The sequence below is a fragment of the Halichoeres trimaculatus genome, unplaced genomic scaffold, assembly GCF_033239565.1.
Source record: "Halichoeres trimaculatus isolate MK-OKI-2021-1 unplaced genomic scaffold, fHalTri1.1 fHalTri1_scaffold_11, whole genome shotgun sequence".
Taxonomy (NCBI): Eukaryota; Metazoa; Chordata; class Actinopteri; order Labriformes; family Labridae; genus Halichoeres; species Halichoeres trimaculatus.
The window spans coordinates 8,783,993-8,808,525 of record NW_027437189.1 but is presented as its reverse complement, the minus strand read 5'-3'; the positions used below and the strand labels follow the sequence as shown (position 1 = coordinate 8,808,525).

Sequence of the window (24,533 nt, the reverse complement as noted above, 5' to 3'; positions counted from 1 at the left end):
AAAAAACATGGGAAGGCTACTCTCACACACACACATGAAAGCACACACACATACACACAAAGAGGTGAGGGACAAAAGGAGCAGGTTGAACGGATGAAACGTGTGGAAAAATGCACATTTTTGAACTCGGCTTTCAGTTTGACCCCGAGGAAATAAAGTGCAAAGATAAGTTGAGATTTTCCCTTTGATGGGACTGAAGACATGAATCTACAGGCAGCGTTTAAGATCAGAAGAAAAGAGTCTTTGATCTGTCAGTGTGAACTCTGGGCGATATTTTCTCCCTTCAGTTTTAATAACTGACACTATGAGATAACGCATATTTTTTTTAAAGTGCCACTTTATTACAAAAGTATAAACTTGACTGACATTTCATGAATAGTAATCTTGATATAAAACATTACAATCTTTTGCACTTAGCACTTAATTACACGCTTCTGAGTACAAGACCCTGTAGTCTGAATAGCAAACACACAACATTAGCTGCCACATTTAACTTAGCCGGGCTTTCCAAGAACACACCGTAGCTTCATGGCTTCAAAAAACAACAAACAGAATACACGGAAAGTTTTTTACATTGCAGCTGTTTTGCAGTTTGTGTCACAAGAGAAGTCATTCCAAAACACAATTAAACATAATAGAAAAAGATAGATTTCTTGACACTGATGATATATTTATTATTCTTTCTCTTTTGTAATGTACATACACATTGCATCAACATACAGTATAATCACATTGTTTGCTGGGGATATTTGGTCAAATGAAAAAACGTGGTTATTGTCCAGGATTGGGATGTAGAATTGAGCGTGTTATCCTCGAGGTGATGCTCTGCTGCTCAGCAAAAAAAACATTTTGCTTCACATTTTTGTCATTTCTGCGATATTTTTAACACAGATAACAGAGAGGGAGAAAGAGGAGAGAGTTCATCAATGGGGTGATGATGAGACATGACGTTTGCTAATACACATCAGTTCTACTGGAGCTTTCCAAGCTGCACTATGGTGAAAACCCAAAGCAGATTCATATGAGCACAAGGCAGTGATGATGGAGATGAGCGGTCCACGGACATGAGAAGAGGTATGTGTGTGAGGGAGAGTGTGTGTTTGTGTGTGTGTGTGAGGGGTTGAGTGGTCTGTCTCCACCTTGTAGGACTCAAGCAGTTCTCTTTAGTCTGCTTTCAGCAGGCAAACCACGAGAGAAAAGTTCCTCTCCTCTCTGCCGAACAGAGTCCCACCGAGCCAAAGACTTCCGTCACTGAACTGGCTTTGTGCTCTACAGAGAAATAAAGCAACACACTGAAAGAAAGAAAACAACCAACGACGATAAAATAAAAACATTCATATAGAGGTACCACATGACAGTGCTTGATTTTTTGTCTTTTTTTTCCACTTTTTTTTTCAGCATGCAACTTGTAGCAGGCAAAGTGCAGAAACAGGATCAACAAAGTAAAACACTTCATTTACAGACAGCAGTGGAGACAGTGTTCAGTCCATGTCAGATGAAACAAAACGTGACAGAGGGAAGTTTCCGGTCGGTTTGAAACATGATTATGGTCGAAATTAGTCGAAGCTTTTAGGAGGAATGCAAAATGTGTGCAATTTTTCTTTATAATACTCTCTTAATTGATTCTCTTGGTCCCTGAGCTTTCAAGTACTTTGATTGGTAATTCATTTCTTTCCTATCATTTAAATCTCGTCCTGAATCACATCTTGACAGACTACAGGGAAGGCCTGTTTGTGACAGACTAAGTGCTACCAAAAGATTTCACACAGATGCTGTGCCTTTTCCCCAAATAGGATTCCTGCTCAGACCAGGAAAAACAACTATTTTTACCCGCTAAAGATGAGGAAGAATTTCGGCTTTTACTTTATTGTGCTTTGCACATGTTTCAGTAAAATAGAAGTGCTACTGTTACCCACAGATTGCTCTGCGATGGTCTTGTGCTCATTTAATATTCACTACCTTTGGATTCCTTTACAGGTCGATAGATTGGACTTTGATTCAGCCCAGGTCATAACAGATCAACATTTCTGCCCATCCTGTGAGAGGCCTGGTGTTATGACTTGAATGTAAACAGTATGTGTGGGGGGAGCATGACAGGGGCCCGGCCGTCACTCCTCTGGTGTTAGCTCAGCTCCTTGTGTTGAAGGGTCGGGGTCACAGTGCAGCTGCCGCTTCAGAGCCCTGTAACGTACATCTCCATGCCGTCATTGAAAGTAAAGATGGTGGTGGTGCTGGAGGTGGCGGAGCCCTGCTTCAAGTCGCCGATGCTCTCGTACAGGTTCTCCCCCGGCAGCAGCAGGGCTTTGGCGGGCAGGTGCTGTAACTTGGGGGTCTGCTGCGTTGGCGGCGGGGGAGGGGGCTGCTGCTGCTGCAAAGGCTGCTGGGCTTTCTTCCTCCTGGGTCGAAGGGTGGCACACGTGTTGGGGGGTCTCTCCCGTTTCCAGGCGCCCTCCATGTTCTCGTAGGACGGATCGCACTCCTCGGTCCCGATGGACTCGTAGCAGTGGTCATCGAGGGGCCCGCCGATCGCTTTGCCATCCTGAAGGGCCCACGTCTGTGGTTTGACTACTACACTAAACCCCCCGTCCCGATCTCGATCCCGGTCACCACGACCCAAGGTCCGGAAGCCGGGGTTGGACGGGGGAGACCCCGGCACTGCTCTCTTTTTCTTTCCAGGTTTACAAACCTTTGAGTACATCTCGGCCACCTGCAGTCAGGTAAGCAGAGTCTTATTTCAAATACTGTCTTTAAAAAATGAGGTGAACCACAACATCTAACGGAAATACTCATACACAACCACAATTATGATATAAAAAAGTGACAACATGACATCAACAGGCACCCAAAACATACAGATAAATAATTAAATAGAGCAGGAACATGGATTAAATTATTTTTAGTACAAATAAAAAAGGTAAATCCACATTTCTGGACCCTTGATCAATTTTTTCAGTCACAAAAAAGCTTCAATATCAGACAAACAGGAGCTCAACAGCGTGTTCAGACTACCAAATTAAAAAGACAGGAGCTGAAAATTTAACAAGCTTTAAGAGCGCTCACTTACCACTGCAGCAGATGGTTGTATATTCTCCATCGTGTGAGCACCCAGCGATCCCAGGGCTTTATTTTGGTGCATGAACATCTCTTCATCCTCCGGAGGCTTCCAGATGTACTGCTCCCCGTTTCCCATAAACATCACTTCCTGTCAGGGAGACGAGAAATAGCATTTAGGGCAGAGCCGGTCATGTGTTAATGCACGCCTTCTTGGAGTATTTGTGAATCTGAAAAGAGGCCTTTAGAAACGCACCCAGGGGTTCATAAAAGACAAATTAACCTCTTTAAAGATGTAGAGGAGTAGTAGCACAGAGCGTAAGAAATGTATCGGATGGATGTCATACAGTATTGAAGAGATTTTCCCTGAAAGGTGGAGCTTGCAGCGAGAGGAACCATGTGCTTATATTCTGGATGACTCAATTTCAACATGTTGCGTCATCCTCAAGAAAATGAGCGCTGCGCAGCCCTGTGAGCAGCCTGCGTACACATGTAAGCCCGCAGACGCTCGTGTTTCTGAACTCAGGTCACAGCCGAGAGCGTGACCTCGCTGACCTCACACAGGGCAGCAAATGGTCTCCCACTGTCACCCTGAGGGGAGCACAAAGCTTCATATCCACAGTGAGATGGGAGCGTCTGCCTACGCTCCTGCTGCTGCAAACATATGGAGGAGGTGACACTGCTGAGAGGAGGAATACACCGATATCCCAGAGAAGTGTTCAACAAATAAACACAGCACTGTCCGTACTTCAAGGATGTCAAAAGAGACATGCCAATAAGTCACATCAGCAGGTATGTCGAGCAGTGAAATGCCTTGAATGTCATAAATCTGAGCCTAAGAAACTTCCAGATAACACCTTTTAGGCCCATAAGCACCAGGAAGAATGAAGGCGTCAATATGACCCAACCTGACTAAAAGTGACATCTGGTAAGGAGGTGTTGTCTCACATCGTTCCTCTTTGATTATTGTACGATTTAGACTGAGGTTTATATTTATTCTGCTCACTAGGACACCACTGACAGCAGATAAAGTAAAACAGGTCATATCAAGCTAACCGTCCAGACGTCAGTAGTAAAATTATAAATAGCTGTGCAGGGATGTGGCATCTGATGAGCCTCTACATCCACTGATCTGAAACTCAAAGTGGACTCGCTGAATCGTACCTGTAGAAACACACCAAAGCAGCTTTGTGATTCTTTTTTTTCCAACACTGAGCTATTTTCAGTCTGAGCTGCTACGGCTACGCTAGCTGCTCTGTGAGACAGTGCTGCTTTGAACTGAATGCTAATGATGGCATGCTCGCAGTCACAATGCTAATGTGCTGATCGGGAACAGGTAGAGTTCACCTGGGTCATTTCCAGGTTCACAGGCTCACATTCTTAAGACGCTGGTCACAGATGTGTTTGCAGTTAGAATTATGAGAGAAGGACGATGGGTGTGATTCAGAAAGATGTTTGGATGGTGAAGTCGTTAGAAGACGGGCTAATCTGAGAGGTTTCAGCTACAGGTTGTAAATATATGATGGCTCATTTCATCATAGTGACCTGAGGAGAACTTACACTGAACATTTCACCTGAAGAAAACAAGTTGAAACATACAAACAAGGTACTGAAGTGATGAAGTTTGTGGATATTTCCATGGAAAAACAGAAAAAGTTAACAGGATCAGACTCTGTATGCAAATAATGTCAAACTCTGTAGCCTCTTGTGGCTAACAATAGCAGAGCTAGCAACCTGTAGCCTTTATCCAAAACAAACTACACAGGGCTGCAAGATGTGATCTGTGCTTGTTTACATTTGGGTAGTAGCAGTGGCGATTGCTCTAAGACTGCAAGGGAAGCTCAGCTTCCCCTAAAATGTCCCCAAAAAGTGGTGATATGATCTGCTGTGTGTACATCTCATTGACAAAATATGCGCTAGAATTCCTTCATCTTTTGTTTAGAATCAGCTACCTATCACAGGTAACTGGCTCCACCTCCTTCTCATTCATCCCTGCAGCGTCTCAGGGATTTAACACAGTCGGACGCTGAGCGTCTTCTGACTTCAGCGGGGAAGTGTAGAGTGGGTTGTTCCACTGTGGAAACTGGACGGTCATTGGATAAACGCTGGGCTTTGTCCAGCCCTCGAACACTCAGCGTCTCTGGGGGTCTATGAGGCAGTGGGCTGGCCTGGACGCTGGGCTTCTGCATTTTGATTGGATGATCTGTCTGAGGCCGAATCCCTTTTTGATTGACAGTGAAATGAGCCAGTCAGCGATCTTGAAGAATAACCCTCCACCGGAGCATCTTCTGTCAAGAGTAGCTTCTCCTGTTTTAAAGCGTCTCAAGTCTTACACCCGCAACACAATGGGCCAAGGCCGTCTAAGCAGTCTAGCTCTGCTGGCCATTGAGAGAAAACTGGTAAAATCCCTGGAAAAAAATACTAAAAAGCAAAACAGTCCATTGTAAATTTCATAAATATCTGACATGAATTTCATGGGAATATAAACACTTTTCAACCTCACTGTGGGGGCTTAAGTAAAGTCTGGAGAACAACAAATCAAGTCAGGCCTGTCCTCTGGGGACCACGAATGTCTGCCCTTTAAAAACAGAGATATTTCAGTCAAAAACAGAGCCCGACACAGACTGATCGACAGACTGACTCATTCACACACAAAGTCTCAGATGCAAATTGAACAGCTCAGATAATGAATCCACATTTTGAGGTCCAGTTAAGACTTAATCTGCCTCTTATGATCTCATATGCTGCTTCAGTCAAATCTCTGGAGAACCACAAGTGACCCGACTTAATTTCCTCCCACCCTCCAGCCATTACTTCCTTTAAAGGCCCATAAACCTGATCCTCTCCACCTCCTGGCACTGACATGACATGCTTCAGGCTGTCAGTGGAGGGGCGAAAGAGGGCAAAGAGGCTCAACAAAATCAGCATGACTGATGAACAGATCCTGAAACAGAGCCATAAATAATCATCTCTACTCGTTTTGTATGAATCTGCTTACACCCAACACCACCAATACCAAATTATGACCTGAGCCCAAGCCCCAGATCCTGGACAAAAGCTTCTTTGAGTCTGGGCTGCATTCCTTCATGAATGTCGAGTCTTCTGGAAAAGTTTGAGAAGTTTGATACATTTTTCTGTCAACCTGTGGACTACATTTTGAGTTTGGACACGAATGGTTTAATGATTTATCAGATAAAACGGAAGTTTCTTTACTGACCTTTGGGAATGCCGGGACGTTGAAGGTGTCCAGATTTCTCCTGGGCAGCTTCGTGCTGTGAGGATGAGGCGGAGGAGGTGCGGGATGTGAAGGCGGGGCATGTCTCGGAGGTGGCGCCGGCGGCTCCCCCATATCCGTCCCGCTGTCCCTCTTTTGCGGCGCCTTGTCCGCCTTCCTCAGCTTCCTGACACAGGCGTACTCGGCCGTCTCTGGAGGGTGAGGCGGGGTCATGACCTGAGCCTCCGGTTCAGGAAGCCCTCCTTCCACGTCACCGTCTGGGTCTGGGGGGGCTGGGGTGTTGGCGGGGACCGCGGGAGGGGCCGGGGTGTCCGTCTGCCCGGCCCTGCCTACCATGGCGTAGAGGGCATCGTCAGTACGTGAGGTAGAGGAGCGTCGGCCCACCTCAGAGTAAGTGTGCTCCCCGTCCTCTCCAGTCCCAGAGGGGATCTGGGGAAGCTGCCTGCCTTGAAGACGAAGGTCAGAGTTAGACCGGCGCCTGAGCTGCTGCAGAAGGTCCACGCTGGCTGGACGTATCTGTGAGAGGCCTCTGCAGGGTGGATACACTCCATACAGCCGGGGCCACCACGAAACAGAACTCACACACATTTACAACTCATCTCTGAGCATGAAAAGATCTCTCTCTGCTTTTTAAAAAGAATCTGGAGCTGACAGCAAACTGGGAGCTGACGTCGACTTTGAGAAAAAGCGTCCAATTTGACTTCATTCCACCGCAATGGAAGCAGGACAAGAATGAAGCCGGACATATGCTTCTGTTTCTTCAAACCCTCTCAGGCTACTGTCACCGTGCCCACAAACACAGCTCCCTGCTGACTGTCAGTGACGGAGCTCCAGGACTCGTCTTGGCGCTCTCATTTCTGTCTTTGAGCAAGAGAACGATATGTTTGCAGATTCAGACTGAAGAGTTCAGCAAAATTAGACTGAGCTGTAAACATAATGTGAGCTCTGTTCTGGGAAAAATACTCTTAAGTGGTCAGAAATTTGGTTACAGGAAGGTTTTTAGGGATTCAGGGTCGGAAACGAAACTGGGCGCATGGAGATAAGGATTCAGGAACGTTAAAAACATGGAAATGCATGGGATCAGCCAATTTGAAGATGTAAATTTTTCATAGATTAATGTTTCATTCAAGTTCTGGCTTTGATCTGCACCTAGATTTACCGATTTCTTCCGGTTCTGTTAGTTGTTCCTCAAATGTTTTTGTTTGTTTGTTTATTTATACTTCCAGGGCTCAGAGACTTCCCCAAAATTCCTTTTTGATGACAAAAATGCTTTGTCATGCAGTCCAGGCTGTTGCAGTCCCAGAAAAGTTGGCACACAGGAGCACACAGAAGGAGATGTGTATGTGAAAGATGGACTCACTTTTGCCATTGCAGTTCATCTTGTTCATCTCTGTGTCTGATTTACTGATGGACCGCAGCTTCGACTGCCTGAGTATACCCTGACAACACACACACACACACAGATATACACACACACAAGGTTGGTTTAACAGTAATCACGACTGAGCAGGTCCTCTGAATGATATCTCTCCAGGTTGGTTTTTGGATTCCACCGTGGAGTCTGTGCTCAGATACCTACCATGTCCATGAGACGGTGTTTTCCACCCTCGCCGGGAACATTGTGTGTCTTCCCTTTCCTGTGGTAAACACAAACACTCAGTCACACAGGTTGACACTTACTACACTGATGCAACTGTGCGTGTGTTTGCAGTTTGATTCACCGTCCATGTGTGTCTGAGTCAGATTATGACTCTGTGTGTTTGTGTGTGTGTGTTTGTGTGTGGGAGAGAGGGACATTCTATAAAATCGTGGTAAAAACAGTACATTTCATTGTTACACGTCACTAATGATGTTAAATTTAGATTTCTCTTTAAATAATCAAACAACCAATCAGAAGCAGCCTGCAATTAACTAGCCAATCAGAGCTCTTCTGTACAAACCAGTGTTTCCATCCTCCTTTCTGTCTCTGTCCTCTCCACCAGTTGCTTCTTAAAGACTTTTTTTGGACTGTTGATCCACCAACTGTCAGTGTCTCTGTCCTCAGAGTCGAACAGAAGTAGCTGAGTAGAATCATAAACGCATAAAACATGCTCATACTCTCTGTGAAGTCACTCATTGGTTTCTTCAGAGGCTTTTTGAAACCAAACATTGACAGTTTTCATGTTAGAAATGCTGACTCATGCTAGCTTTCAGTCAGTCTATAAACACACTGGAGCTAAGGAGGGTTGACAGTCTCTTTGCTGACCAGGGGCACCACCAGGGATTTTGGGCCCCATGAAAAGAAATATTGCTGGGCAGCATTATTAATTAATTGATATTAATATGGGCAGCTTGCTAGACCTGAACAGTGAAATGTAAAAATCCAGTTTTCTTTAAAAATATGAGCTAGGAGAAAAGTGAGCTAGCTTAAAAACCACATAGTTAGGAAACAACAACAGGCTAATGTTTCAGAACTTTCCCACATGAACCAAACCCACCTTTTTTGTGGAAAAACTGGTGACATATTGTCGTCCCTCTACTTTTTTCCTAAAACCTGTTTTTTTTTTTTTTGTCCTGTTTTTCGGCTGTGCCATTCGCGTGGCATTTTGCCGTCGCTGTCCCGGGTCAGACTGAAACACCGCGCTGTGGGCGACCGATCAACGGAGCTGCTGCACACAGCGAACCGCTCCTAGAAGGACTGAACCATTTTACGTTAAAAGGGAGGGGGAGCCCGTTGGACAGGGGGACCGTTGAGAAATGTTTCCAATAAAAATAGATGGAACGTTACCAGTATATTGTAATAATTGATGTATATTTTTGATTATAAAGTAACTTCATAGCGCCATATTATTTTTCTAAGTGTTATAATTGTATTATTAGGGGCCTTTTGGGGCACCTGTCAATAATGGGACCCTAGAATACCCCCCTTTTTGGCACCCATGTTGCTAACAGATGCACAGGTCCTACTTGTCAATCATTCAGAAAATCTTACATGATTCAATAAATAAGCTATGACCTAACGGTTTTTTTTTTTTTTTTGCACCAATCCGTAAGCAAAAAATAAATAAAAAAACAACAACACGTCAATGGTTTGCTACAGCTTCAGCTTCAGAGTCAGCCTCAGTGTTCTCAACAGATCAAATCAAAGCATTACCGTATTATTTCTATGTGTGGATAAGCTCTCATGTTGCTTCCACCAACAAAATATCACAGTTTGTGTTGCCATCACATGGACCAGGCTATCAGTTCTAACAACAACAACAGCTAATGGCTAAATAACTTTTGGAGCTGTTTCAGATTGTACCCGGAACTTTGTAAACTTGGATCTGATGTGATTACCAGCTCTGACATCCAAATTCTGGGGTTAATTAAAAAAAAAATTGTCAGAACTACAGTCTCTGTCAGCAGATATGACCAAGCTTACATAGGCCAGTATATGATGATTGGTATTAAAGTATGTTTCCAATGTGCTCTGATATTAAAACAAAGATATTTTTATCCAGCCTCACTCTCATCAAAACGATTAACTTTTTGTATGTAATAAGGTGAATTTTATGAGTCAGTTCTGGAAACTCCCTGCCCTTCCATGTGCCTCTATGGAAGGCCAAAGCCTGAAGCAGGGAGAGCACACCTCCCCTCTCTTTCATCTGCATACATGAAAAGCAAAGGCAGGGAGAGCAGCAGCAAAGATCCCAGGGGCAAAGAACAAAGCAGGCATCAGTGATGTTACATTTATGCTTTCATAAACTTTGCAGAGCCATATCACAATTTGCACAAGCCAGCAAATTGTTGCTAACACAAAATATTGGCAATACATGGATTTTACCGTGTTAAATCTCTATTTCTAACATCCCATATCAGTCAGACTCAAGTTGAAACAGCCCAACCTTTTACAGAACATCAGCTAATTGTTGTTCAGACATCAGTCGATCATCAACCATTTGAAGCCACTATAAGGAGTTTTTCACTGCTTTTGAAACAGACCGAAAAGGATACTGATAAAGCCTCACGATTACCTAAAAAACAATCAACAACACTCTCAACACAAGAAACCAGCTTTTTTTTTTTTTTTTTTTTTCCCACCATAAATTTGACTTATGCTTGTACAGGACAAGAGCAGCAAGGTACTGATTTGGCCACAGGGGGCTCCAAAACCAACACGAACCAAAAGATCCTGACAGGAGACACTGAAATTCAACCTTGTTCTTAAGTTTGCTGAAAATAACTGATTAGAACTTAACTCCTTCCTCCAGTTGCATGCATGTGTTAATGAGTGTAACATGTTTATGTATGTGTGTGTGTTCTTAGCCTGCTCTCACCTCTGGCAGCCCACGCAGAGCACCACGATGAGGATGGTGACGACGAAGGCTGAGGCAGCAGCGATAGCGCCCAGCAGCAGGACCTTGCCGTAGGGAGGAGCCGTGAAGTTCAGCCCGTCCTGCATGGAGGCCATGTGGGAGCGCTGACGCTCACTTGCTCTCACACTCACACACACTCACACACACCCTTACAACTCATGCACGCAGGGAGGTGCCACGGTCGCTCTGAGATCTGCAGGGAGAAGGCAGAGAGTGAGGCTTAATTACAAAATGATCTAACCTTTACGAAACATTGAGTAGGTTAACAAAGCAGCAGAGGCAGAAGTAAAATATTCACGCTGCAGAGAGCAGGAGGGAGGCAGCAGTTTGAAAAGAGGAGAGAGGAGAATTCCCATCCAGCTCTGAGGCAGTGAAGTGAACAGACATTATGCCTCAGGCGTGTGTTCTGCTCTACCTTGTTTGAGGGATTACTGAGCTTTATGTGTCACACTTACATGGACATCAACAGCATACCTGCTCACCAACAAAGGTTTTCAGGTTTCAAGGTCGTAAAGTGAGTTCGTTCTGAAGATAATCCAAATATTACACATCAGCTGCTGCCTTTAAAGTGAAATAAAGCAGAAAGTCCTTCATGTTTGAACACAGCTTCATGAGATTCCTCTGTTTGTCAGGTAGCTCCTACGATGCATATGGGAAAAGACAAATTTCCTCTTGTTTAACCATTCAAAGAAAAACAAACATACATATTGAGAAGGCACAATGAGTCACAGAGAAGCCGAACACGCCAGCAGGCAGAGAAGCCCGAAACACTGAAGGAGACGAGAATGAAAGCAGAGCGAGCAGACAGAAAACATCTTTTTTTTTGCTCCCTGTCTTCTCCTCTCTGCTTGCCAGACAAATTCACATTTGGCAGTGTAATATGTTTCAAATAAACAGTAGTAAAAAAAAAAAAAAAAAAGAAAAACAGAGCGATAACAAAAAGACTAAACAACAAGCCCCTTCTAATCTCTGTCAAATCACGCCATCTGTCTGCTGTGACAGTGTGGCTTCATGTGTGTTTATGTGATTGTCACACGTCCGTCAGCAAACACAACGCCGGATGACAGTCTGCAGAAAACAGACCGCCTCGTTTGTCCAAAGAGCTGAAGTTTGGGGGATTATATCACTTAACTCTCTGTTTCCCGTGTACTTATTCAGTTTACAGACTTCCTTCCAAACAAACCGCTCCGTAGCTGATCTTTGAGACAAACTCTTCCTCAAGCCTCCTCGCTCTTGATCAGATCTGACACTTTGAACAATGTGCTGATTCCACATGGATCCTTTCCTCCCAGACAGAATTTAATCTTCAAAGTCCAAATGACTTTAAAAATCTGTCTGTAGTCCGCTTGAACAATGTGTGTGTTCCCTGAAAGTTTGCCAAAGCCTTGGACTGCTGCTGCTGCTTTAGGAGAAACCAGCGCATTAGCGAGCGTTTCTGAAGCCAACATGTCAATCTAAAGCAGCTTCAGTAATCTAGCTTAAGTACTGCAGCACAGATCTGTAAAGTTAGAATCCTAATAAGGATTTAAGAAACTCAAGCATGAATTTCTGCTCTGCTCTTCTTCATAAAAACCATCCGTTCATGGCCTTTTAATTTAGTAAAGCCCACATTTCCTCCTGCATGGATTGTGTTCAGTTTTGCCAGTCATGCTTTTTGCTATCGAGTCCATCTCCTGTCAGCATATGTGCTCATGAAAGACCCTTTGGAGTCTGTTGAAAAAAGATGCAAGCGTCTATTTTTAGTAGCTCAGGTCTGTGTTTTGCTCTCCATCTATTTTAGTAGTAAATCATTCTCTCAGTGTTGCCAATGATTTCTCCAAGTCATGCCAAGAGTGGCAACCAGCCCGACATGTTTGCCAAGTTAGATCAGGCACGCATCTTACCAAATTCAGCACCATGTTCATTATTTATTCATTCATTTAGATGGTGAAAGCTTCTCCAGTAGACCCAACTTCCTTTAAATGTATCAAACATCACCTTTACATTACCAAAATATAAGAAACACAACAGAAAGTAGTCTATAAGATCGCTCTGTGGTAGTGCTTTAGCATCTACAATCATACTGGAAGATGTGAGGCTTTTGGTTACAAAGGCAGAGAAATGCTTTAAGGTGAATGCCTTATATGTGCAACAAATATTACTACTCATAGCATATGCTAACATCAACATGCTAGCAGGCTCACAATAAAATCTAGCTTGCTGATATTTCAAACTAGCAAATAATGATTAAATAATAGTCCAGCTTGTTCACATTTGCTGAAAAGTTTAAAAAAAAAAAAAAAAAAAAAAAAAAAAAAAACACAAAAAGAGCCAAGTTTGAGTATCTGTTAGTGTCTTGGCATAAAAAGTCTTTTTTTAAAAAACTGATTTAGCACTAACATGAAAATGGAACTTGTTCAGTGTTTTGTAGTTTGACAAAAACTGCACATCTAACACTGTTAGTTCTCTTTTCACACAGACCGCTTCTTGTCATTTAGCTGTGTTAGCATGTCAGGGGCTAATGTTTCTTAGTGCTTGTAAGTGTAGGGAGTTAGCTTACAAGTTGCAACAAGTTATCTTCAGCTTTGCTGTCTTATTTTCCAGTTAGAATTGTGTTTTTTGATGTTTATGATTTAAGAGGCTAAAGTAGAAAAGCCTCTGAGTCTTTTTATGGAAAAACGTTTAATTTGGTCAGCTGATAGCTGTTAGATAGTGGCTAGCAGCTATGAGCTAACAGCATGACAAAGCTTTTTTCCATATTGCAAATTGTGGTCACGTGTTGTGCCCTTTGGTTTGTATTTGTAGTTTCATGATTAATATAGTTTTACAAAGTGGTATTTCTTCAATGAATGTCAAGTAAATTTATGCCATACCAACTAATGCTCTTTGAAAACAGCAACTACATTTTATTCATTTTATCAATATTGAGAATGATTAATGGTGAAACACTGGTGGCATTTGACTGAATAGACTGGTGCACTGGTCTCACAATAGGTTAGATGTTGCAGAACTACCAACATTTGACTCAAAACTCATAAAACGTTGCCATTTTTTAAATACAGCACTTGTTGAAAATCTTGGGTCATGAGCCATATTCACACACATGCAAAAACTACTGGAGATTTTAGGCCAAGCTGCATGTGTGAACGCAAACAACAAAAATTGAACCTGACTTTGTACCAAGTTTTTCATTTTTGGTGGATTTTTTGCAAAAAGTTTGGGTGAGTTGATGTGCGAATGCTTGAAATATTAAACAAACAAAACAAGGGACGTCATGACACTCAGCTCGAAATGTGGTTGCTCTAAAAATTGCTCCCCCTGGTGACTAGCAGCAGTATAGGTCAAAAACTCTGTCTCCCCTGTTCATGTGACTGGGGCTGTGGTCAAATTTCTAAAAAATAAAGACACTTAGTAGAGGCCAACAACTTCTAGCTGCAAATTTTGCGCCTTAGACTGAGGTATTTTGGCATCAAAACTGTAAAATGATTGAAGGTGGAGCCATGCCGTCCATTCCATGTTCCACCGTCTATGATGTGAATCTGGAGGATGATTTCATCACAACGGTTATTTGTATGTTTGAAGAAAACAAAGGCTACCATGTGTCTGCATGACATGCAATGATGCTACCACATGTACCAATGTATCAGAAGGTGAGGTCAAAGCATTGAGGGCCGAATAAACCCAACATTTTGAATAGAAAAGTCACTAGCAATAGCAAAAACCCTAAAACACAAATTGCTGCAAGTGGGTCCCATACATTTCAGAGACTAATATCCTTAAATTTTCCAGTGTTTTTTTGTTTTAGTGGCAGCTGCTACTGATGACCTACACACCCTCCTTCACTCAGTCTGTGGTACCAAACATGAGATGGCCCATGAAGCAGGTATGTTTACAATAAAACTGTTTGTTTGGCTGATAATTTAAGGTGCAGCGTAGCACGTGTATGTTTGTGATTTAAATAAAAGGACTTTAGGGCTAAAGTCTGTGTGATGTGTTGTTTAAAATAAGTGGCTCTTGTTTGTGTAGCGGGCTGCTGAAACGGCTTCATATCAGAATCGATTGGCTCCATTGAAATGAGGTTTCCATCCATGCAGACTGGAACTGAATCAGTTTTTTCTCAGAACATAAAACAGGACAAATGATTCCCAGAGGTAATCGATTTTAGCCGAACTTTAGAGCGGTTCAATAAAGGGTGTGGTTTGTTCTATCCTTCATACCAGTGTTCAGCTCTGTTAAATCTGCTGTTAATGTTCATTATGAGGAATATGTTCCATTATCTTTATTTCTCTCTGGTTTCTTTTCCCTGTGAATACATTTCACTCTAACACTGAGCTGCCGTCCCTGGATGTCAGCCCTGTGATTGACTGACAGCTAGTCCAGGGTGTACCCCACCTCTTGCCTGAAGACAGCAGGGATAGGCTCCAGCCACCCACGACCCTGAACAGGATGAGTGGTAGTAGAAGATGAATGAATGAAATTTGAGTTGCTTTGACTACAAAAGGCACCAGGAGTGTAAATCTGTACTTTACTCTGAAGGCTGTTCTGAAGTGGGCTGTTTCCAGGTTGTGTAAATGGAAATTTAAATTCTCACTGAATAACTTGTTGAAGGTTTGAAAACACTCCAAAAAATCAAACAGAAGCATTGCTCTCTAACAGGTTCATGGAAACTACTGGAATATGTTGTCAAATCAGTTTACAAAGCAGGGCTAACATTAGCAGAGAGCTAGTAGCACCAGCCTTTGGTTATTTTAGCAGGTTCACATTCAACACAGACACATCCTACATTCAGCTTCATTTCTAGTTTTAAGATCTAAACACTGCAAAACGGTTATGAGATTCCACCTGTCGTCTATGCTTGTTTACATCCAGGTTGTAGAGCGTAAAGAAAGTAGCTGCAAACAGGAGCTAAAGGTTTAGCTTGTGGAGGATGGCTGTGCTACTGTTTACACCAGACTTCCACCAGATCCGTGTGTGGTCTGTCTCTACTGCATTTGGCTTTGTGCTCTCTTTTCTGTCACTACCCAGAATGCAGAATGTGACCAGACCGCCAGGGACATCTGGAGACATAAGACGGAGGATTCCTGCACCGATTACTGACTCAGCAGTTTTTCTGGCCCATTGAGGAGCCTCTCCTTCTTCATGCCGTCTCTATAAACCCCTGAAACTCTCTAGCCTATTGACTCCTGGCCCAGCTCTGGTCATGACTGTAATTTGAGGATGTCTTTAAGCAAAATATGATCAATCAATCTAGGTCTAGACCCGTAAATGTTGATAAAATTCTATTGCCAGAAACCCAAAATCAAGACAAGATAAGGAGTCTTATCTCATCTTAATTCACCAGCATTTAGCAAGGAACAATGGTAAGGAAAAACTTCCCTTTAATGAGCAGAAACCTCGGACAGAACCAGACTCATATTAGACAGACATCTTCATAGTTTGGCGTTGTGTTGGTGGTGAAGGTGAAACTTATGGGTCTGTGGCATAGACTTAAAAAAAAATGGACGTCATCTTGCTCAGCTCGAAGTGAGGTCACCACAAAAACTGCTCCACCTGGTGGCTGGCTGCAGTATAAGTCAAAAAATCTGACTCTCCAGTCATTCCAGATGGGCTGTGGTCAAACTTAAAAAAATTAATACACCTGGTAGAAATGTTTCTCGCATCTGATTGTTGTGGTGAATTGAAGATATCATTTGGCTGCCTTGTATTCAGGTCCTCTTTCTGAAAAAGTTTTGTTTTCATTAGCTACACGAGGTTAAAAATGAGGTTTTATGTCACGGTTAACGATGATTGACAGCTGCCGTTCTTGTGTATTTTTTTCAGGGATGGTAAAAGAAGTTTAGTCAAGTTTTCTCTCGAAAGAAAAAAAATGATGATTTTTTTTGTCACCCGGCTCCACTCAGATTCTCCCAGAATCCCTCATCGTCTCTACTGCGCAGACTCTGGCTGCAAACTGCTACAATGGTGGCGCCTGTGACGGGGGAATTTTGGTTTCAAAACTGTACAATAGTAAACGGCGGAGCCTCGCTGTCCACTCTATGTCTATGGTCCGCGGCAGCAAGCCATCAGAGGGTTTAATTTGAAAAGAAGCCACATTTTAGTGTTTTTTGTTGTTTTTATTTTCCTTTGGTTGGACTTCCAGTACCCCTCGATCTGTTTTGTGCAATTAATACTAGGGATGGGCGAGTACCAATATCAGGTATCTGTATCGGGCCGATACCAGCCTCTTTTCCAAGGTGCCAGTACTCTTGTAGGCTGCCCATACCAGCAGCCGATACTCAAGGCAAGAAAATTTTACATCAAGCAAGTCCTCCAGGGAAATTTAAAAGTTAAACCATTTTATTTTGCACTTCAGTTTACTAGACTTAAAATACTTAAACTCTAACAGTTGTTAGTTTTATTGTGCAATTTTAATATTATTTTGGACTTAATGTCAGAGGGACTGTGCAATCCTTGATCAAAATGATCTGTCACTGTGAATTCAAATTTTATGTATCAAAAGCACTAGTATCAGTGAGTACTTAAGAGAGAGTAATCTTACTGGTATTGGTCTGAAAAAAAGTGGTATCAAACATCCCTTATTAATACTTCCTGGTTTGGCATCTGCCAAAAATAGTAGTCTTGCACTTGGCTGTAAAGGGGTGTGGACTTCAAAACAGAACAGGAACACAACAGAACTGAGCCAGTGGAAGTTGTGGCTGAGTTTTCATATTGCTTTATGCCTTTCTCTAAATTGACTCTATATGTGTCACAATAATACCTGTAATTGCCTTAAAGTTATCTGTACACAGAGACAGTGTGTTTCTAGTCTGGGTTGGATCCGATTCACACGTTCCTGTCTCTTTGGACACTGTTTCACACACTGAGTTCCCAGGCTAAGCTGAACCCATTGACTTATCGGTAGACAAAGCAGCCCCAATCTCAGGATTGATGAATACTGAGCACACGGACTGGTCTGTTGGAATTGACTCTGCAGTACACTGGGCACCCATATGTACTGTCTGTCATTTTCTCCTTGATCCAACCGTTTCAACTATTTCAACTTAAGTCATCTGAGTCTTCTTCATCAAGTGTCAGGATTCCTAAAATTTCCTCAACAGAAGTAAACACTTAGCTAAAAACTATCAGCTCCGATGCAGAGACGGACCAGTTCTGGATCTGGTGGAATTTTGCCGTTAAACACATCCCAGCATTTGTGACATCAAAATATATTAAATATTTAATCTAACCTGCAGTTTATGTTGACACTGACCAGTAAGCATGATGATGTCTAAGCATTTGGTCGACTATCAATAACTGACGAGACAAAATCTTCCTCCATATATGAGACTCAGTGTCCTGTGGTTGATACAGAATCAATCCTGGTGGATTGGTTGTGTCTGATGTTTCACAGCGTTTCATGAAGATAATATGGATAATTGATTTCTCTTTATATCCATGTAATCGAATCATCGCTCATTAAACCTCCAGATTGTTCTGTATTAATTAACCTTAAAGCTGTATCAGATATCTGCTTTCCTCTCAGACAGACAGACAGACAGACAGAGCACAGACGGGTTTGGAGTTTATTACACCCCGCATCGCCGTAGATGTGCAGACTTTTGGTTATTTGTGCCTCTTCCAGCTGATCCAGCCGTGAACCCAACTGTTCTCAGCATGAAATCCAATTTGCTCCAAATTTCACACGCGGACATCTCTGTGGCTTTTTGCACACTGCTTTTAGTTTTCATTCTAAGTTCAGAACAAGAAGAGAAACAGTTTGTTTTCTTATTCAGATAAAATAAAACATCAGTCAATGTTATCTGTGTTCAGTAAGTTAAATGTTAAACATACACAGTGAGGGTTTAGAGCACGTCTGAAAAGTGACTGCACCACAGAACATGTTTTCCCAGCATGCCTTTCAAAACTGTTTTGGTGAATTTTAACAGCAGCCAGCAAACATGTCAGAGATTTCACACACTGTGACCTGCTTTTATGTCACTAATTCATCTCGCAGAGGAGAGCAGAACCACTCCAGTGTGATAATCTGGAATATAAGAGCTGTTTTTTAAAGAAGAGTACGCACATTTGATGAAATGAACATTTAGAACATAGTAGCCTCACTGTCAGCGTAATTATCTCTGTGCTGATTTGACAACAGGGAGAGGACGAGTGGAGATCAAGAGGGTGATGAGAGAGAAGAAAGGGGAAAGGTGTAGGTGTGGAGGAAAAGAAAGCAGAGCGAGGATGGGAGGATGATGAGCGTGGGAGTCCTGTGGCAGGTGTTTGAAGACGCTGAACGCAGATGATGAGATGAGGCTGTCACATTTCCTAACAAGGTGCTCTCCTTTCCTTTTCCCTTCCCCTGTCTCAATGAGTGTGTCCACGCGCTTCCCCACCCTTCCCTCCCTCTCTCCCCTCCCTCCCTGCCTCCGCCTGCGGTGTTCAGCGAGAGTGACGCCTCAGCACTGCGGTGTAATCTCTGGCCCTCGAGCTGCCTCGTCACAGCCAGCCGATTGGACGTAGTGCTCTGAGCAGGAGGAAGGATGGACCCTCCCCCGGCAGATTTCCCAGCCAAACAAAGCCCCCCACTCGTCCCTCGGTGACAGAGACACCCCCGCCTGCCTGTGAAGCTTGGTGAGCTCCGTACAAACTACACGTGAATACCTGGAGGGGGCAGTTTGCCAGGTGTTGCTCTGACTGTGTATTAGGGGCCACATTAAAGAACTGGAGCATCACTGGTACAAAAATCCAGTTTGTTTTTATCTAAATCACACATTTTAAGATCGAGTGAAAGAGATTAACATAAAAAAACAAATATCTAAAAAAATATGAACACAGCTTGACACTAAGACGTGACTGAAAGCTCCCAAAAATGTAAAAATGGGCCTTAAAGCTCTGGTTATTTAGCTTCCTTTTCTTTTTTTCTCCTTCCTGAAGACTGCCAGCAATTATTTGTCTTATTGATCAATCTGCCAATTATTACTTTTGATAAATCTTTTGTTCAACAGAACACTAAAGCCTGAGGCCTGTGGTCAGATCGGCTCATTTATCTGAGCCACACCGGAAATATATAAAGAATTGACACATTGACTTAAAGCAAACATACAGAACGTTGTTTGGTTTCTTATTAGCAGAAATTTTAGAGGCATCTATATCAGTCATTAGACCACATATATGATGCCTAAGTAACCATATTCTATAAGATCAGAGAGTCTGCTCAGTCACAGGAAAGTGAGGAAGTTATTGTACAGTATTTTCTTTTATCCAAGTGTGTTTTTATAATTATGGCAGTGGCACCATGTATCAGAGGAGTTCTCGTATATACTCACAGACCAAAACAAAGCATCACAAACACACAAGTACAACAAAATCCCATCAAAATTTCTGAAGAAAATATTATTTATAAAAATCTAAAGAAGGTTGAGAGCATAATTTGAGTATAAACGTTTGGGATGTAGCAGTGAGAAGAATATTATAACAAAATTAATAACTCATTTGATGAATTCAGGAGATAGTAGAGGTGGGAGATAAAAATTAAAATACAATATATCAGGATTTTTCGCTTGACAATATCAAAATAAGGGTTCTTTGTCAAAAAAAAATCTCATTTTTTTCAAATTCAACTTCTTCATTTCAGTCTTTGTTTATGAACTACATTGGTAAGAAGTTACCCCTTTTCTCCAGCAGATGGCGAAATGTTTCGACCTGACTCACGTGATGTTTATGCTATAGGAAAATATGTCTTCTGATATAGTCTGGAGATATTATCATCATCATTTAACTTTTTCTCATGGTATGGTGTTAAGAAAGCAAACTAAAAATCGCAAAAATCGGAAATATCGAAGAATCGTAATTTAAATCGAATCAGCATATCATCCCAGCCCCAGGATATACACAACCTGCACTCCAGGAACCTAAATAAAATGCATCAATAAAGAGCTAAATAAAGATCTGATTTCTATTTTCTTTACCAGCTAAAATAGAAGCTAGTTTATGGTTTTAACATGTATCTCAACGCTCTTGTAAGGAAGTTTCTGTTTGTGCTGATTTTGGCGCCCCCTGTGGACAAAGCAGTATCTGCTTCCCTTGTGTTTTCCGCTTTAAATCCCATCCTGCTTTCTTTTAATAGTCTAATGTATCACTCATTGTGGAAAAGATGAGGTAATAGCTGCTAACAGTCTCATCTCACAGCGGTTACAGGCTTTAAAATCACAATCCAGATATTACCGGTCATGTTGATGATGGTGTTGTTTGCTTTTACAGATCATAAAGAGGCATCAGTTTGTTTACAGTCAGTTAAAATCTTCTTAAAGGGGCTTTTGTTTAAAATTGTATGGCAAAATGAACAATCCAAAAATTTCCTGTCAGCTACATGTTCGAGTCACAACAGCTACAATGATGATGTCTTAGACAATGAATCTGCATCTATTTTGATCATTTTACATAAATATTTGAGTCAGTTAGAGATTAATCTGATACTTTCCGATGAACTGAAGAATCACTGCAACTAGTCAAAGAAAACAATATAAAAAGGTGGTCACATGAGTATTTAACCCTTTTGTTTCATCACTCCTAAAGTCAAGTACAACTAATCAGAGTGGCATCCCTGGGGTTTATCTCAGCCTTTATCTTGTTTTCCAACTTTGCACATTGTCTTATATCTCATTTAACCTCTCAAAACCCTGCATCCACATATGTGGACATTACATTTCTGACTCTCAGACCCATGATAATTCATTTTCTCAAACTTTGACCTATTAGCCACAATTAGGGGCACTGCCTACATCATCTTTTGGTGAAATCACAACATTACACCCGTTTTAATGGCAGATAGGCATTTTCCCTCCCATACAAAGACTAAGTTTAGTTATTATACTTATTAGGTCTTACTTATCCCAAATAGCAAGGTGAATTGAAAACTGCACACCAGTCAAAAGCTTGGGTCTTAAGTGGTTAAAACATGAAAATCCCCAAACAAAGAGTAAAAATAAACAGAAAAGATAAACAAGGACCAAAAATGAAGACCTTATTTTGAGAGTGACCTCAAGTTTATGATAGAGGCAGATCAGTTTTTGGCTGATCAATTTTTGGATTCGGCTTAGAAATTTAAGGACTTTAATGTGGACAGATTGTCAGTCAACAGAAGATAAATCTCCATGTTTTCAGGTGATTAACCGAGCATTCAAAAAGAAAATCATCAGCTTCTGCTCTACATGACTGAATGAATGCCAAAAAATGTCACCTGTTGACTTGGATCTGCTCTCAGCCATAACATGCCTGATAATGAAGTGTGAAACATGCTTTCAGCCAATCAGATCAGGTCTTTATTCTCATACTGAGGGACGATTTCTCATCTCAGAAACCAAAACAGAAGCTTTTTGTCTCATTCCTTCTTAGCACAAAGCAAATGTTCATGTTTAGAGGCCATAACGTCGAACAAGGACTTATGTTGTAATCCTTAAAAAAATGTTATTTTTCAGAAACACATTTAGCCCCACAGTGAAAAAAAAAACACCAGTGGGGTTTAATTTTCTAGGAACCGGCTGTGAATGTACATGTGGGTTTATTATTAATCAACTGGACCTCTTTTTTTAACCAACCAGCCAGCCAGCAGTGGTCTGTGCTCCGAATCTGCTCAGGTTTTGATAAACCACCTGGGAGTTCATGTGGAGCGAAAACCTCACCCTCTGTGTGACACAAATAACAGCCGTGTGTGTGTATGTGTGTGTGTGACATAGTGTGTGTGTGTGAGGTGGGGGGAGAGAGAGTGGAGGCTGCTATTGTGTGAGAATGTGAATTAGGTCAAATGTTTGCTTGCAACAACGATTAACCATGCCCCTGTGAGGAAGAAAGCTGAAGCCAGAGTGGAAGAGGAGGCTCTGTCTTTATCGGAGCCACGCCGCCTCTGATACAAACACCGCCTGACATTATTCACAGCAAATTAGTGCATAATTGTAATTTCTTGTGACCACATTATTCACATCCTCTCCAGCTGCTTTTGGCAAAGAGGGAGAGATGGAGAGAAAGACCTGGAAACAGGCTGAAACACAACACAGGGAGGCTGGAAGTTGGAGGAGCATCATGGTTTCTCTCATGTTTGGAGCGATAAAGGGATCCTGCATGTGGAGCTGTGTGTCAGGGGAATGTGTAGCTCATGATGGCACCCACTCAGGAGGCATCAATCACAGCCGGGTGACTGTTCTCTGGGCGCTGACACCTCAAACTGCAGGGATGCTCGGTGACAACAGGTTACAAATGAAGCCGGCTGAGGCAGGAAGCCATGCAGGGTGTGAACTCTGGATGGGAAATAAAATGCCTGTGCAGGTGGAGGGAGAGAAAATGAGGAATTTCAGGCTGATGCAGAGGGTTTTGTTTCATTACGCCTATAGCAAATCTGATTTTTTCTTTCCTTTAACCCCCTTCTTTTCTCTTTCTCTAATCATCAAAGCGTTTCCGATTCATTTCCAGATCAAAGTGAGCCTGGTGGAGGATGTTGTGTCCCTGAGGTCAGCTGGCAACTTACACGACAAAGCCAGATCCCCACACCCCCCCTATTTATGAGTAAGGGATGGAGGAGGGGAGGGTGGAGGGGGCTGCAAATGTTAACGGAAGGTCTAACGTTAATTATCTTCATGCTCCACAGTCAGCAGGGATGATGCACATGCAGGAAAATAATGATCCGAGGTTTCCTGCGCCTTCCTCTCAGCAAATCACACTGACTTTCTCTGATGAATGCTTTCATTTGGGGGCTTAAATCGTAATGCAGTAGGAGCTAAAGGTGGGTGCACACGTGTCTGTGTTAAATGTATGACCAGAGAGGATACGCACAAAGAAAAAGCGCACAGCAGACATGTCTCCTGTTTGGATGGAGGCTTTTACGTGCTAAACGTGCGTGCAGCTTATCGACCTGGATCTATAGGCACATATGAATGATCCCCCCCATCCTCCCCTCTTCCTCCCCCCACCTCCCTCCAGCCTGTCACATAGCCACGGGCACAGAGCATTGCGCTATAGCATCCCTGTACTCACTCAGATCAGGGATTTGGGGAGGCGCAGCGTCAACCCTGGTCGCTTCCGTCTGCTTCCACTCGGACCAAACGCAGCATAATCAATCAAAAGCGATAAGTTGGCTTCCACGGGGTCCACAAAACACGAATGCAGCATATTTCGTATGTGACATCCTTCGAGCAGCCCGTTGACCCTCTCATGCGCCCCTGTCCTCCGCTCCTCTGCTCCCCCAGCCAGAAGGGAGGCTGGGAAAGTGCCTGTCCGCCTCTGATGCCGCTGCTGTATCTCCAGTTTGATCTCCAAGAGCCAGTTTTTCTCCTCCACAGTCCCTCAAGCCCCCTCCATCTGTACTCGCATCCCCTCGGCTCCGCTACTGTGCTTCCATGTGACACAGGCAGAGCTGGAGACCCCCCAATTTTTGCGCTTCGTCGTTTGATTCTAGCGTCATCGCTCGGTGGGATGGAGAAGTGCGGGCGATAAACGAGCTGAATCCGATCTGAGAGGATTTCTAACGCACTGGTGAAGGTGCACGGGGATGTGATTAATTTCAGAGACAGATTTAAAGATCATTTAAGGTCCTCACATCACAGTTTCAACAGCTGGATATGAATTTGACTTTTGCAAAATGAACAAACAAAACACAACAATGAGTCTGGCAGATGCATGGAGACTGTTCTAAATCACATCTGTGATAAAATCTTCAAAATAAAGACCTCACCCAGTGTGACCCCTACATGTTCAGATATAAACTATGATCAAAATGAACTCTGATTCTGTGATATCACTTCTTCTGTTCCTCATCTCATCGTTAGACATGTGAGGGTATTAAACTGGGCCAGTTGTTGCTTGCTGGAGCTGGTTTTAACCTTGCCACTCACACACACACCTGTACCTCCAACCTCTCTAGCACCACCTACCGGCCGTTCCCGAGCATCGCGGAGGTG

General features: G+C 42.7%; 1 protein-coding gene across 2 annotated transcripts; it reads right to left on the bottom strand.

Moving 5' to 3' along the window:
* Positions 1-340: 340 nt before the first annotated feature.
* On the bottom strand, positions 341-24,043 carry LOC141799912 (uncharacterized). 2 transcript variants are annotated; one of them, XM_074682331.1, is made up of 7 exons: positions 23,611-24,043; positions 10,585-10,816; positions 7,866-7,923; positions 7,647-7,725; positions 6,269-6,615; positions 3,065-3,202; positions 341-2,707 (listed from the first exon to the last, which is right to left on the bottom strand). In XM_074682331.1, exons 2-7 carry the CDS (start codon positions 10,716-10,718, stop codon positions 2,174-2,176), a joined length of 1,290 nt encoding a protein of 429 aa, XP_074538432.1. In that variant the 5' UTR covers positions 10,719-10,816; positions 23,611-24,043; the 3' UTR covers positions 341-2,173. The 2 variants fall into 2 exon arrangements, with proteins under 2 accessions (XP_074538432.1, XP_074538430.1); XM_074682329.1 differs by having other exon boundaries at positions 342-2,707; positions 6,269-6,732; positions 23,611-24,040.
* Positions 24,044-24,533: the final 490 nt, after the last annotated feature.

Coding starts and splice junctions, on each gene's coding strand:
- LOC141799912 (XM_074682329.1), bottom strand. CDS start 10,718: ATGGCCTCCATGCAGGACGGGCTGAACTTCACGGCTCCTCCCTACGGC. Junction 7,924..10,584: donor CTCTGCGTGGGCTGCCAGAG/GTGAGAGCAGGC, acceptor TGTTTACCACAG/GAAAGGGAAGACACACAATG. Junction 6,733..7,646: donor GATGAACTGCAATGGCAAAA/GTGAGTCCATCT, acceptor TTCGTCTTCAAG/GCAGGCAGCTTCCCCAGATC.